This window comes from Chiloscyllium plagiosum, chromosome 37 (genome assembly GCF_004010195.1).
Source record: "Chiloscyllium plagiosum isolate BGI_BamShark_2017 chromosome 37, ASM401019v2, whole genome shotgun sequence".
NCBI classification, from domain to species: Eukaryota; Metazoa; Chordata; class Chondrichthyes; order Orectolobiformes; family Hemiscylliidae; genus Chiloscyllium; species Chiloscyllium plagiosum.
Genome location: NC_057746.1, coordinates 3,232,237 through 3,245,521, shown reverse-complemented (window position 1 = coordinate 3,245,521; position 13,285 = coordinate 3,232,237). Strand labels below are relative to the sequence as shown.

General features: G+C 42.4%; 2 protein-coding genes across 5 annotated transcripts in view; one reads left to right on the top strand and one right to left on the bottom strand.

Annotated features, from left to right (window-relative positions):
- The window catches only part of LOC122541203 (zinc finger protein 271-like), a 46,004-nt gene extending 37,000 nt beyond the window's left edge, over window positions 1–9,004 (top strand). Inside the window, exons 6-7 of the mRNA XM_043677828.1 lie at window positions 2,142–2,200; window positions 2,285–9,004. Of these exons, the coding sequence (XP_043533763.1) occupies window positions 2,142–2,200; window positions 2,285–4,047 (1,822 nt within the window). The 3' untranslated portion in view covers window positions 4,048–9,004. The remainder of the gene's footprint in view (window positions 1–2,141; window positions 2,201–2,284) is intronic.
- The window catches only part of LOC122541578 (zinc finger protein 271-like), a 652,600-nt gene that overhangs the window by 114,793 nt on the left and 524,522 nt on the right, over window positions 1–13,285 (bottom strand). The window lies entirely within an intron of this gene.

Here is a 13,285-nt window from a genome sequence, read left to right as displayed (position 1 = left end):
TGCTGTGCTGTTCCAGCACCACTGATCCAGAATCTGGTTTCCAGCATCTGCAGTCATTGTTTTTACCTCGTTGATTTTAACCCTACTGCGAATCCTCTTTCAGGCTCTCTGCCTTTATTCCTGATGAAGGGCTTTTGCCCGAAACATCGATTTTGCCTGTCCTCGGATGCTGCCTGAATTGCTGTGCTCTTCCAGCACCACTGATCCAGAATCTGGTTTCCAGCATCTGCAGTCATTGTTTTTACCACATAGATAACCTTGTTAATCTTTAATAAGCCGTGTTCTCTCCATAGTTACTCTTTTGCCCTTCATGTACTTGTAGAATCTCTTTGGATCCTCCTTTATCATATATTCCAAAGCCATCTCATGTCCTCTTTTAGCCCTCCTGATTGCTCTCAAGTGTACTCCAACACTCTCTGTACTTCTCAAGGATCCCTTGATCCCAGCTGCCTTTACATTTCATATGCCTTCTTCTTTTTCAAGACTAGGACTCAATAACTCTAATCATCCAGAGTTCCCTACTCCTGCAAGCCTGACCCTTTGCTCTAACAGGAACATTCTGGCCCTGAAGCCTCATTAACTCACTTTTGTAAGCCTCCCACTTACCAGACATCCCTTTGCCTACAAACAGCTTCCCTGAATCAATTCTTGAAATTTCCTGTCTAAGACTGTCAAACTAGCCTTGCTCCAATTTCACTCTAACTTGTGAACCAGACATATCCTTTTTCATAGCTATTTTAAAAATACTGTAATGGAATTACGGTCACTGGTGTCAAAGTGCTCCCCCACTAACACTTCGGTCGCTTGCCCTGCCTTATTTCCCAAGAGGAGGTCAAGTTTTGTCCCTTCTCTAGTAGAGCCATCTACTTACTGCATGAAAAATTCTTCCTGACCGACTTAACAAATTTCTCTCCATCCAAGCCCTTAACATTATGACAATCTCAGTTGATGTTCGGAAAGTTACAATCACCTATTATTAAAACCCTATTATTATTGCAGCTATCTGTGATCCGTTTACATATTTGCTCCTCAATCTCCTGCTGACTACTAGAGGGCCTCTTGTACAATACTATCAAAATAATCTCCCCCTTTTTATTTCTCAGTTCTACCCACTTAGACTCAGTGAACGAACTCTCTAGAATGTCTGTTTTCAGTGCCGTGATGTCCTCCCGAATCAAAATTACAACTCCCCCTCCTTGCTTGACTCCTCTTCAGTCCTTCCTATAGCATCTGTACCCTGAGACATTGAGCTGCTGATCCTGTCTCTCTCCCAGCCATGTTTCTGTAATAGCTATAGTATCACAATCCTGTGTACCCATTCATGCCCTGAGTTAATTTGCCTTACCTGTCAGGCCTCTTGCATTGAAATAAATGCAGTTTAACTCAGACTTCCCTTGCTCCCTGCAGTGCTCTTGCCTGTCCTGTTTGGTACTGGGATTACCAAGACCGCCTTTACGATTTAACTTGCTCTCATTAACCTCTGCACTGTCCTCATCCTTCTCTTTTGTCTCACTACTGCTTTGGATCACACGCCCTTGCCAGACTAGTTTAAACCCTCTAGCAAATCTCCTTGCCAGGTTATTGGCTCTCCCTCCAGGTCAGGTGCAACCCCTCCCTCTTCTTTTGGTAACCTCTACCCCAGAAGAAATCCCAATGATCAAAGAATCTGAATCCTGCCCCCTGCACCAGCTGTCAAGCCACGCATTCATCTGCCAAATCCTATTCTCACTAACCAGAAGTAGTCCAGAAATTACTACACTTGTAAGATTAGGGGGCTGAATAGCTTAGCTCCTAGTTCTTGTTTGTAAATGCAAAGGAACACCACCACTTGCCAATTCCTCTTCAAGGCCCACAGCCTGTCTTGAAACTGTATTGCCATTGTTACGCTACCACCAGTTCAAAATCCTTTAACTCCATTCCTAACAGTGCTTTAGATGTCCCTACACCACATGGACAGCAGTGGTTGATGAAGTGGCTTAGCACCTCCTCTTCAGAGCAATTAGAGATGGGAACAAATGACAATTTACACAGAAAATTGTATCCAATGAAGAAATATAAAAAAAAATTACTGAGGAATAATTCCCTCGAGTAAAGGAGTAGAAGGAGCTGGAGGAAACATGTTTTATTTTCCTGTTTTACAGATCATTTTCGGTGTCATCAACACTCCACAAGCACCAACGCATTCACACAGGGGAGAAACCATACATGTGCAAGGTTTGTGACAAATCATTCTCTGACACGTCAGGTCTCCTGCTCCATCAGAGGATTCACACAGGGGAGAAACCATTCACATGCAAAGTGTGTGACAAATCATTTTCGGTGTCATCAACACTCCACAAGCACCAACGCATTCACACAGGGGAGAAACCATACATGTGCAAGGTTTGTGACAAATCATTCTCTGACACGTCAGGTCTCCTGCTCCATCAGAGGATTCACACAGGGGAGAAACCATTCACATGCAAAGTGTGTGACAAATCATTTTCGGTGTCATCAACACTCCACAAGCACCAACGCATTCACACAGGGGAGAAACCATACATGTGCAAGGTTTGTGACAAATCATTCTCTGACACGTCAGGTCTCCTGCTCCATCAGAGGATTCACACAGGGGAGAAACCATTCACATGCAAAGTGTGTGACAAATCATTTTCGGTGTCATCAACACTCCACAAGCACCAACGCATTCACACAGGGGAGAAACCATACATGTGCAAGGTTTGTGACAAATCATTCTCTGACACGTCAGGTCTCCTGCTCCATCAGAGGATTCACACAGGGGAGAAACCATTCACATGCAAAGTGTGTGACAAATCATTTTCGGTGTCATCAACACTCCACAAGCACCAACGCATTCACACAGGGGAGAAACCATACATGTGCAAGGTTTGTGACAAATCATTCTCTGACACGTCAGGTCTCCTGCTCCATCAGAGGATTCACACAGGGGAGAAACCATTCACATGCAAAGTGTGTGACAAATCATTTTCGGTGTCATCAACACTCCACAAGCACCAACGCATTCACACAGGGGAGAAACCATACATGTGCAAGGTTTGTGACAAATCATTCTCTGACACGTCAGGTCTCCTGCTCCATCAGAGGATTCACACAGGGGAGAAACCATTCACATGCAAAGTGTGTGACAAATCATTTTCGGTGTCATCAACACTCCACAAGCACCAACGCATTCACACAGGGGAGAAACCATACATGTGCAAGGTTTGTGACAAATCATTCTCTGACACGTCAGGTCTCCTGCTCCATCAGAGGATTCACACAGGGGAGAAACCATTCACATGCAAAGTGTGTGACAAATCATTTTCGGTGTCATCAACACTCCACAAGCACCAACGCATTCACACAGGGGAGAAACCATACATGTGCAAGGTTTGTGACAAATCATTCTCTGACACGTCAGGTCTCCTGCTCCATCAGAGGATTCACACAGGGGAGAAACCATTCACATGCAAAGTGTGTGACAAATCATTTTCGGTGTCATCAACACTCCACAAGCACCAACGCATTCACACAGGGGAGAAGCCATTCACATGCGAAGTATGTTTCAAATCATTCTCAGATTCATCATACCTCTGCAGACATCAACGTATTCATACAGGAGAGAAACCATTCATATGTGATGTGTGCAATAAATCATTCTCAAGGTCATGCAACCTGCTGCTCCATAAGAGGATTCATACAGGGGAGAAACCATTCACTTGTGAAGTTTGCAATAAATCGTTCTCGTCATCCTCGACCCTCCGCACACACCATCACGTTCATACTGGGGAGAAACCATTCACATGTGAAGTGTGTGACAAATCGTTCTCTCAGTCAGGGATCCTTCGCACACACCAACGCATCCACATAGAAGGCAAACCATTCAAGTGTGAAGTGTGTGGCAAATCATTCTCGCAGTCAGACAGCCTCCACAGTCACCAGTGCATCCACACTGGGGAGAAACCATTTATGTGCAATGTATGCAACAAATCATTCTCAAGGTCCTGGAATCTCTTGTTCCACCAGAGGATTCATACAGGGGAGTAAAAGGTTTCGGATATCTTTGATGACCTAGGACATTACAAGATTCACAAAGAAAAGAAACTCTTCAGTGCAATATTTATGACAAGACTTTCACATGGAATTTCTCCTGGTCCATCAACACATGATTGCAGGATAGAACCCTACTGGCCTGTATTCTGTAATGAAGACTCCACAAAGTTCTCTTGTCTCTCAGAACATCAACAGTCCCAAGTATTTGCCAGTCTCTCATTGAATGTGAATTCCCTCCCTAACAGCATTGTCGATCTACCTACAGAACAAAGACTACAGTAGTTCAAGATGACAGCTCACCATCACTTTTCAAGGTCATCTCGGGATAAACAATAAATGCTGGCCCATGCCCCATGAGTGAATTTTAAAAGTTGCGCACAAACTCACTATGCAGGGTGTTCAGTAGGACTGGGACACAAAAAAAAAGCAGTTTTCACTCCCATCAAACAATTAGTGATCACAACACTGTGTTGTCAACAATGGAGTCACCCTGCTTTGTGATGCCAGGACTGAGAGAAACTCCTTGCAACGAGGACAACCAGTTGTATTATCCAGAGGGTTAACACAAACTGAACAACGCTGTACATGGATGGTATTTAAGTATCTGATTGTTGTGTTCTGGGTATTGTGGCTGGTAAAGAATGTTACTTCATTTACAGAGATGTAACTGGGAAGTGAAGTACAAGCAAGGGAAGCAGATATACATCAATGACATGCTATCGAGTGCTGCACTATCTAAGAAGGAGGTTGATGCTGATACACAGTGTGATATAGTCTAGATTCAATAAGAAGCAACAGCATGACATGCTTCAGGAGGCATTGGCCCAATGCAAACATTAGTGCAGATCTTCTAGTCTCGAGATCATCAGCTACTGCTCTTAAAGCACAAAATGTGCAATGAAACCCCTTGCAAGTTCAAACATACTAACCCTATGGGAATTTCCCGAGAAGTTGCAAAGTCCAATGGGGAAAAAAGCCTCTAAAAAGTCTCCAAATCTGAATTAGTATCAGAGAGTTTGTTCAGTTCCAATATGCTCTTATAAATTCTGTTTTATTTCCCTGTATTTTTAATTGTGGACTGAAATGAGAAAAGAACTATTTTAAAATCAAGAATTGCTGGAGGATTGTTGACTGGTTTTAAAGCAAGTAACCTGACTGTCATTGCAGGCATCGTTCATATAGCTGCTGATTCCAGCAGTACCTGAAATGTATGTTGCAGTCAAGTTGGAACCAGAGAGTTGTGTACAAGGCAGCTTTGGCAATTAGTAACTGACTGAAGCAATGGTCAGTTCTCATTGACAATGGCCTTCTGCCTGCCAACAACGGTGATTGGTTTGGGGCAGCTTGGAGCTGCATATGTTCTCTGGAACAAAAACACCTAGCAATCTGAAGAAAACGCAGTTTAATTTTCCTTCAGCAGTTGCAGTAAATGATATTTTCTAATTAATCAGTTCGCAACTTTATAAAAGGGTGAACTGGTCCCCGTGGCAAACCAGTGAAAACATCTGAAGAAGGAAGACCAACATTCACAAGGATCATCTCTGGAATGCTTTGAACAGGAACCACTCTCACTTATTTCCCTCTGTATCTGTGTGTAAAGGAGAGTTTGAAAGGGTATTAGACTTTTAACGAGTAGAGTGATATGCCAGAAGCTCCTTATTGTTGACCTGTAGCTAGAGTCTGTTTACTTATCCTATATTGTCATTGTTAAGTACAGAAATCTAGTCAGTATTTTCTGTTATTTTGGGTATAAAGCACATATAAATCGGAGATTTCTATGTGTGTTTTAATGTCTCTAATCTTTGTGATATCCCCAAGAGTAGTGGGGCTTGATTTCCAGTGTGCTACCCCAGCAAGATGTAACATTTAACTGAATAGTTGCCCAGGAGATTTTAAATCCCAAGCTAATATCTGACCCATTGACTATAGCCAACTGATCCCCATCACCTCTGATTCGTGGCTGGACAACTTCACTGCCTGACCCGACAGGCCACCTTCCCAGACACAACCTGACCATCCCCAATACCCGATCACCTCTGATCAGACAGAACTCCCCTCCTGACAACCCCTCCTGACCTGACGAACACCCAACTTAATTGTCCATTCTCCCACCCTAACCAGCTGCCATTCAACCCATTAACTACACTAGCCCCTACTTACCTCATCCATCTACCCATCTTGACCATTCACACATTGATCCTCTCATACCATAATATTCACACTGGACCTTTATCTTGGGCAGCTAGCTCCGTAAATAAAAGATATGTTGTTTGCATTGATTCTCTTCACTGCTGTCTGTATAGATTCCTGCACTGATTCTCTTCGGTGCTTTCTGTGAATTAATGCATTGGCTCGCTTCACTGAGTCATTGAGTTTTTATAGAATGGAAAGAGAGACGCTCGGCCCATCATGCTTGTGTTTATTCACATCCCATTTTTTAGCACTTGACCTGCAGCCTTGTATGCTATGGCGATTCAAATGCTTATTTGAATACTTCTTAAATGTGTTGAGGGTTCCCACCTTTCACCTAGTAAGTTCCAGGTATCCACCATAGGATGAAAAATATTTCCTCAAACCCTGCTAAACCTCCTGCTCATAGAGCCTTCCTGTCCACATTTTAAGAATTCTGCTGCCTCTGTGCCTTTCAAGTTTTGTGTATCTCAGATAATATTGGGGTAATTGAAATACTGTAGTCTGATTACCATATTGTTTTTACACTTCTGTGAGATTTGCTTACCTATCAGGCTTCCCATCTCCCTCTGACTACTTGGGGTTGCTGTGAGTGTCCCATTTTTGTTTTAAAGTTCCAACTACATGGCCTCATTTGAGGTGCCTTCTAAGATATCATCCCTCTCTATTGCAGTAATTGATCCTTTGATCAATATTGCAACACTGCTTCTTTTACATCCTGCCTCCTGGCCTGAAGCTCCTATACCATGGAATATTGTTGCCAGTCTGCCACACCCTCAACCACGGATCCATTCTAGCAACAATATCGTATCCCTTGTGGTATTCAACACCATCAATTCATGCACTTTTTTCGAGACTGACTTAGTCCTTCTTCAGTGTTGTTCTGTGTATCACACCCTACTGTGCATCCACTATCCCATCCTGCTGCCAAATTTAGTTTAAATCCCCACCAAAACTGCACTAGCAAATCACCCAGGAAGGATGATGTCTCAGTTGTGGTTCAGATACAAACCATCACACTTGTTCAGGCCCTACCTTCCCAGGAAATACACCCAGTGATCCAGAAGGCTAAAGTCCTGTTTCTACTCCAGTACATTCACCTGGTCTATCCGCCTATCCAGTATCCACCAGAATGTGATAATGGGAGAAATTCAGAGATTACAGCCTTTGAGGTCCTGCTTTTTAAATTTGCTATATAGCTCCCTAAATTCTTGTTGCATGATCTCTTCCCTCTTTCTACCAATATCGTTGGTACCAATTTGAACCACCTCTGACTGTTCCCCCTTGCCCTTCAGAATGCTTTGTAGGTTCAGTGGCATCCTTGACTGTGACCCCAGGAAGGTAAGTCACCATTCTGGAGTTAGGTCTGTGGCTGCAGAATTACCTGTGAGTCCTAGTCATGGCTGAGTTTCCCACCACTATTGTTCTTGCACTCTTTCTGCTCTCCACCTTGCACCACAAAGCTCTGGCTGCACTCCTCGGAGGACCCATCACTCTTAGTGCTTTCCAATACAGAAAATCTGATGCATTCTGGGGCTTTCCTGAATCTCTGACTCCCTCCCTACTACCGACTGGTGGTCACCATCAATGAGAAATGCTTCTTAAGTTGCCAGATGACCATGTCCCCAAAAACATACTGTCCACATAACTCTCAGCCTGCTGGATCACTACTGTGCCTCCAGTTGATGCTCAAGCTCTGAAACCTCATTCTGAAGTTGATCAAACCAGTGCTACTTCCGGCAGATGTGGTTATCCAGTCTGCCAGGAGCATCTATGTTTTCCCATATCTTGCAGGTAACACAACCAATTAGACTGAGCTCCCCTGGTGTACCATTAATTAAAACATTTTTAGTCAGATAAGTAAAAAAAAAATTAAATTTGAAAATTTCATTTGAATAAAAGCTACAACTTTTGCCTTTTCTCAGTCTCTCTTTGAAGTAGAGAAACAATGTAAAGACTATCTACCAATCACTTCCCTGCTTTGTGCTAATATCACTTTTGTCAGTCTATATGAATTTTGTTGGGATCGATGTCTCTCTGTCGGTGTTTCCCGCAGGTCTGGTTGTCTCCATTCCCAGAAGGTGAGTTAAAACCCCAAGCCTTGCCCTCTCTTCATCTGCTGCTCGGGAAAAGATGACCCTCGTGGTCCAGCAGTCTCCACTGAGAGAAGATGCGTGCATTTATGTGACATGTGCAGGTCCACCAATATTCCACTGAAACTAAATATTTCTTTACAATAAAATTATTTCTTTACAATATCTGACAGTACAACTGTGAAAAGGGTCAATTGCTTTTATGAACTTGAGGCTCTGGATGAGATCAACTAGCATTATGAAATGGTGGATGTTTTTGGAACAATTTCTGTTCCAAAGATGAGGATCTAGAGGAGGTCAATTGTTGTTACAATGTCCTCGATCTGGAGGAGATAAGTGGTGATACAAATTTGAGGATCTGGAGAGATCACTTGGTGTTAGAATGGCAAGGTTCTTACACAGGTGAAATGTTGTTATAAAATTAAGGTTTGGAAGGACTTCTGATATTGTGATGAAGGTGAAAAAATCCATTGGTATTACACAAACATTGATATTCAGAAAATCTGTTAGTATTTTGAATATGAAGATCTGGAGTAGATGAGTTGGTGTTAGGAAGACAAGGTTCTGGACCATATTCAGAGGCTGATGTCCTGAGGTCTCATTTGGGAACTGGACAGCAGCAATTGCCAATTAATATTTTGTACCAGGTAGCCCATCGGCTGAGTTGGAAGTGGTGTGTCTGCTTCTTGAGGAATGATGACAGGGCCACTGCATGATTGTAGAGATGGTCCTGGTTGGAGATGAAGGATACACAGTTGAAATGTAAGAATTCACCGTGTTCGGATAATCATAAACACATTGACGTGAAATGCATCTCAAAGTCCAGGTGACTCCAGCTTGGCTCTTCTAGAAGCCTTTCATTTAAGGAGCTCGCCTTTGTAGATCCAGTGAATGAGAAGATCATCTGCAGTGTTGTTCTGCAACATTGGATGATTTTCTCACTCTTAGTGCCCAAATGCAACAGCAAGCATATGATGTAAGCTTACATTTGTTTCTGGAAGTCACCCCACTCCCCAAATTTGGCCAATATTCCCAACATTTGGAATGCTTCCACTGAGACTTGCTACTATCTGCCCCAATGAGTGGCTTAATCCTGATGAGGATTTTGAAAAAGGGCTTGATTGTTTCTGCTGGTACCAGAGATTTTTTTTTTTAGCAGCTAAGACAACACAGCAAATGTGATTACACTGGTGTTCTCTTTATTCCCCAACAGGCTGACCAATGCATTTGTCAGACTTCAATAGTGTTGTCTCACTCCAAAAATGATGTTTTCTAAAGCTCTGACACACAGTAACTGAATAACAGGTGAGGAGTCATACTAACACAAGTATTCGATCAAGCTGTTAATCACAGCATCTCTGAGACCCAGCTCTGAAACACATGAGACTTTCAGGAGTTCCTAAAGAAGATGATCATAGGAACTGCCTAACAGTCTCTCAGCTGAAAGATTTGGCAAGCTAGTCAATGAACAGTGTCAACAGAACAACTCCCTGATCAAATATAACCCCTCCTGGCTGTTGCCATTCTCCTACTGTCACCACAGATGTCACTTCAACCGGTCTGATCAAACAGGGCTTCGAGTGACCTCACACACTTTTCATTCAGTGACTGACTTGTATCAACATCAATTCGCTGTGAAACCTCTCTGCTGTGATTCAATATCCGAATCATTGGGTAGAAGGAAATTCACCCAATTGGTGAGGGATATATGTAGGCTACTGAATATCTATGGGAAGAATGTCGTCACCACGTCTGCCATTCTGGGCTGAGTGAGAATTTCATATAGGCCATGGCTGGCAGGGAGAAATTGGCCGAGTGCAAATCCCCACTGATGGGGCAAGTTTTTCTCTTGAGTGAGTACACAAGACATTTGATAGTAATCATCACGCAGGCCGTACCCTTAGCTGTAGCTCTTCACCCATCCTGGAAGAACTTGTTCCGGGGAGGGGAACAGAGCAGTGGCTGGGACACAGCTGCTGTCTGGTTCTGTGAGGTTAAAATGGTTATCCCTCTTAGAACTCACTGTTTCACTTCCTAGTGAGCGATTAACTCCAAATGAAGTCCCAGCACATGAAGGATGTCCGAGGCCCAGCCCTGAAGTTGTCATCTCTGTTGTAGGTACAGGTTTTCTAAGCTGAAACTTTATTGCTGGAACAGCACAGCAGGTCAGGCAGCATCTAGGGAACAGAAGATTCGACGTTTCGGGCACATGCCCTTCTTCAGGTTTTCTAAGAGCAAGAAGCAGCCTAGGCACAGATATTTGTCAGACAACTGCCACAGACCTTGAGCAATAGTTGCCCAGCTGACCATGGAGCAGGCTCTGGCAAATCAGTTGTGATCTGACAACCCTTCTGGAACTGGACTTGTTCATCAGGTTCCGTTATTTCTTTACAATCTCTCCATGCTCTTGATGCTGTTCCAAGCTGGTTCTTTCACCTACTAACTGGATGGAAAGGATGGTATAGACTGCACTGAGAGCCATCTGTTGAACTGCAAGAGAATGATCAGCACAGCTGGGAATTAGTCCTCTAAGCAGTGTCCCCACAAGATTGCACAGCACTTTCCTGCTGACATCGAACTTCCTTGAATAAACCACTAGCAACTCAGATTTTGTATATTGATACCTCTCACTCACTGTCTTTCATTCACAAGATGCCATCTTCAATCTTCTGGATGGTTTGAGACATCTTCTGTCTCAGCAATGATCTTCTTTACTGCAAGAGAAAAGAAATGAAAAACATGCTTCATGTTCAGTCTGCTTTCAAATATGTTTTAACTCTGCTGAATGATTCAACTCTGTCTGCTATCTCTCCCTGGAGTTGGGAAGGTATGGGTTGAGGTACTGAGTACACTTGGCTTGCTGTCCTCTCTTGTTGTCTGTCCTGTGTAAGTGCACAGATTGCTTCACTTTATTGTGTTTTCTGTGACCCTGCATTGACTATGTTGTAATGGTTCTCATTGTGATGGCATGGATTGATGAACATGGATTGTGTGCTGGTAAACAGACAAGAGTACAGGAGATCTTAGCCTTGACTGGTCTGTGAATGATTTTTCTGTTGGAGGATGTTTTAATGTCATAGAATCATACAGCATGGAAACAGACCGTTTGGCCTAACCAGTCCATTCCTACCATAATCCCAAACTAAAGTATTCCGACCTGTCTCTGCTTAGCCCAGACCCTTCCAAACATTTCTTATTCATGTGCTTATCTAAATATTGATTTTGTTGTGAAAAGAGCTAAATCTGAATCAAAATAAATGTCTTAAACTACTGAAATGATATAACTTCAAGAATTCTGGAAGTGAATCTAGAAATAAGCTTGAATCTCGGGAGCAGCTGCAAGATCCACGCTACTTTCAGTCCACCATTTAAAAAATTTATTTTCTCATCAACATTCCATAAAATGGGTGTCATTCCTGCTAAACGCAGTTGGTGCATTCCTTTATTTGGAGGACCACTTTCTCTCCCAAATTCCCTTCATTGAGGAACTCCTCTGTTAATTCAGGCAGGTATTCTCTGACATCATCTGAAGAATCTTTAACTGGCTGAATGTCCACTAGCTCATGATGGCTCCATGGAAACAGGTGTCTTCTTTTTTGCAATATCCTAGATTTTTGAGCCATTTCTTCTTGACCACATTCTGAATCTGTGGAGTTAGATTTGGCTACAGTTGTGTCATATGCACCTCATCTTCATTTTTGTGCAAGAAAAAAAATCTTACTTCTCAATCTACTGAATATCTGTGTTGAAGTATGCTTTAATTTGACCTATTGAATAAGTAGAACATTTTCATTGGCTGTCTGTGCGTGATTTCCTGGTGAATTAGATATTTTTACATCCTCAAGCATGTTACTCCAGGTTTACTGCTTATTTAGTATTGCCTTTGTCAATGGGTCTGACAATTCTTCTCTGAAGATTGCAAGATTAAAAGCTTCCACTTGAACTTGGGTCACCTCATTACCCGACATTAAAGTCAAATCTGCTAAACTAATTTGTTCATCACATTGCTTTGCTGTACTGCTTATTTAGTATTGCCTTTGTCAATGGGTCTGACAATTCTTTTCTGAAGATTGCAAGATTAAAACCTTCCACTTGAACTTGGGTCACCTCATTACCCGACATTAAAGTCAAATCTGCTAAACTAATTTGTTCATCTATTGCTTGCTGTCTGAATAACTTCAGTTAAAGATTCACCCATCAGCTCAAGTGAGTTGTACTGCAAATTTGTTTTCTCCTCAACTGCATTCTTTTGAAAACTTTGTTGGTCTTTGTCATTTGACTTTTCTTCAGAGATTATAGAAATGGAAATTTTATGCAATCCTGTATACTCGTAGATTTTACAATGGTTTGTGAGATCTTGAATCTCTTAAGAGATCTCTGAATGCCACACTACTTAGTGAGCCTTGGCTGTACACCTGACAATGTTGCAATGTTCCTAATGTTTTTCCAAAAAAACTGGAATAATTTGTCTTTGATCAAACACTAAAACCTTGTCTATAATTTTGAAATGCCAGCGCTCTAAGTGTGTGTTCCTGTCCAAGTTGCTGGACTTTTAGTGAGGATCTAATTTCATTTAGATCAATGGTACCACCTTCTTTCTCTCTTTTCCTATAATATTTGCTTGAATCTCTGAGCTTTGCTGGACACTGGTTCTTCTTGGCCATTTGAAATATTATATTTGTGCCATTGCAGATATCTCAATAGATTTCTCCTTTTTGACTTCAGGAAGCTAAATTAAATATACCTGTTGCCCATTGACTGGTTGGTCAACAAGTTAGGTGCTGCTCCCTTGGAAACTGGTTCAGTGCTTTCTACTACCTCAAGAACATTGAGGTGAGGACTTGCTTGCTGTGGATGTCTCTACAGCACCATGGAGAGCAGTAGTTGATGAAGGTGGCTTAACACCTCCTCTTCAAGACAATTAGAGATGGGAATAAATAATGATTTAC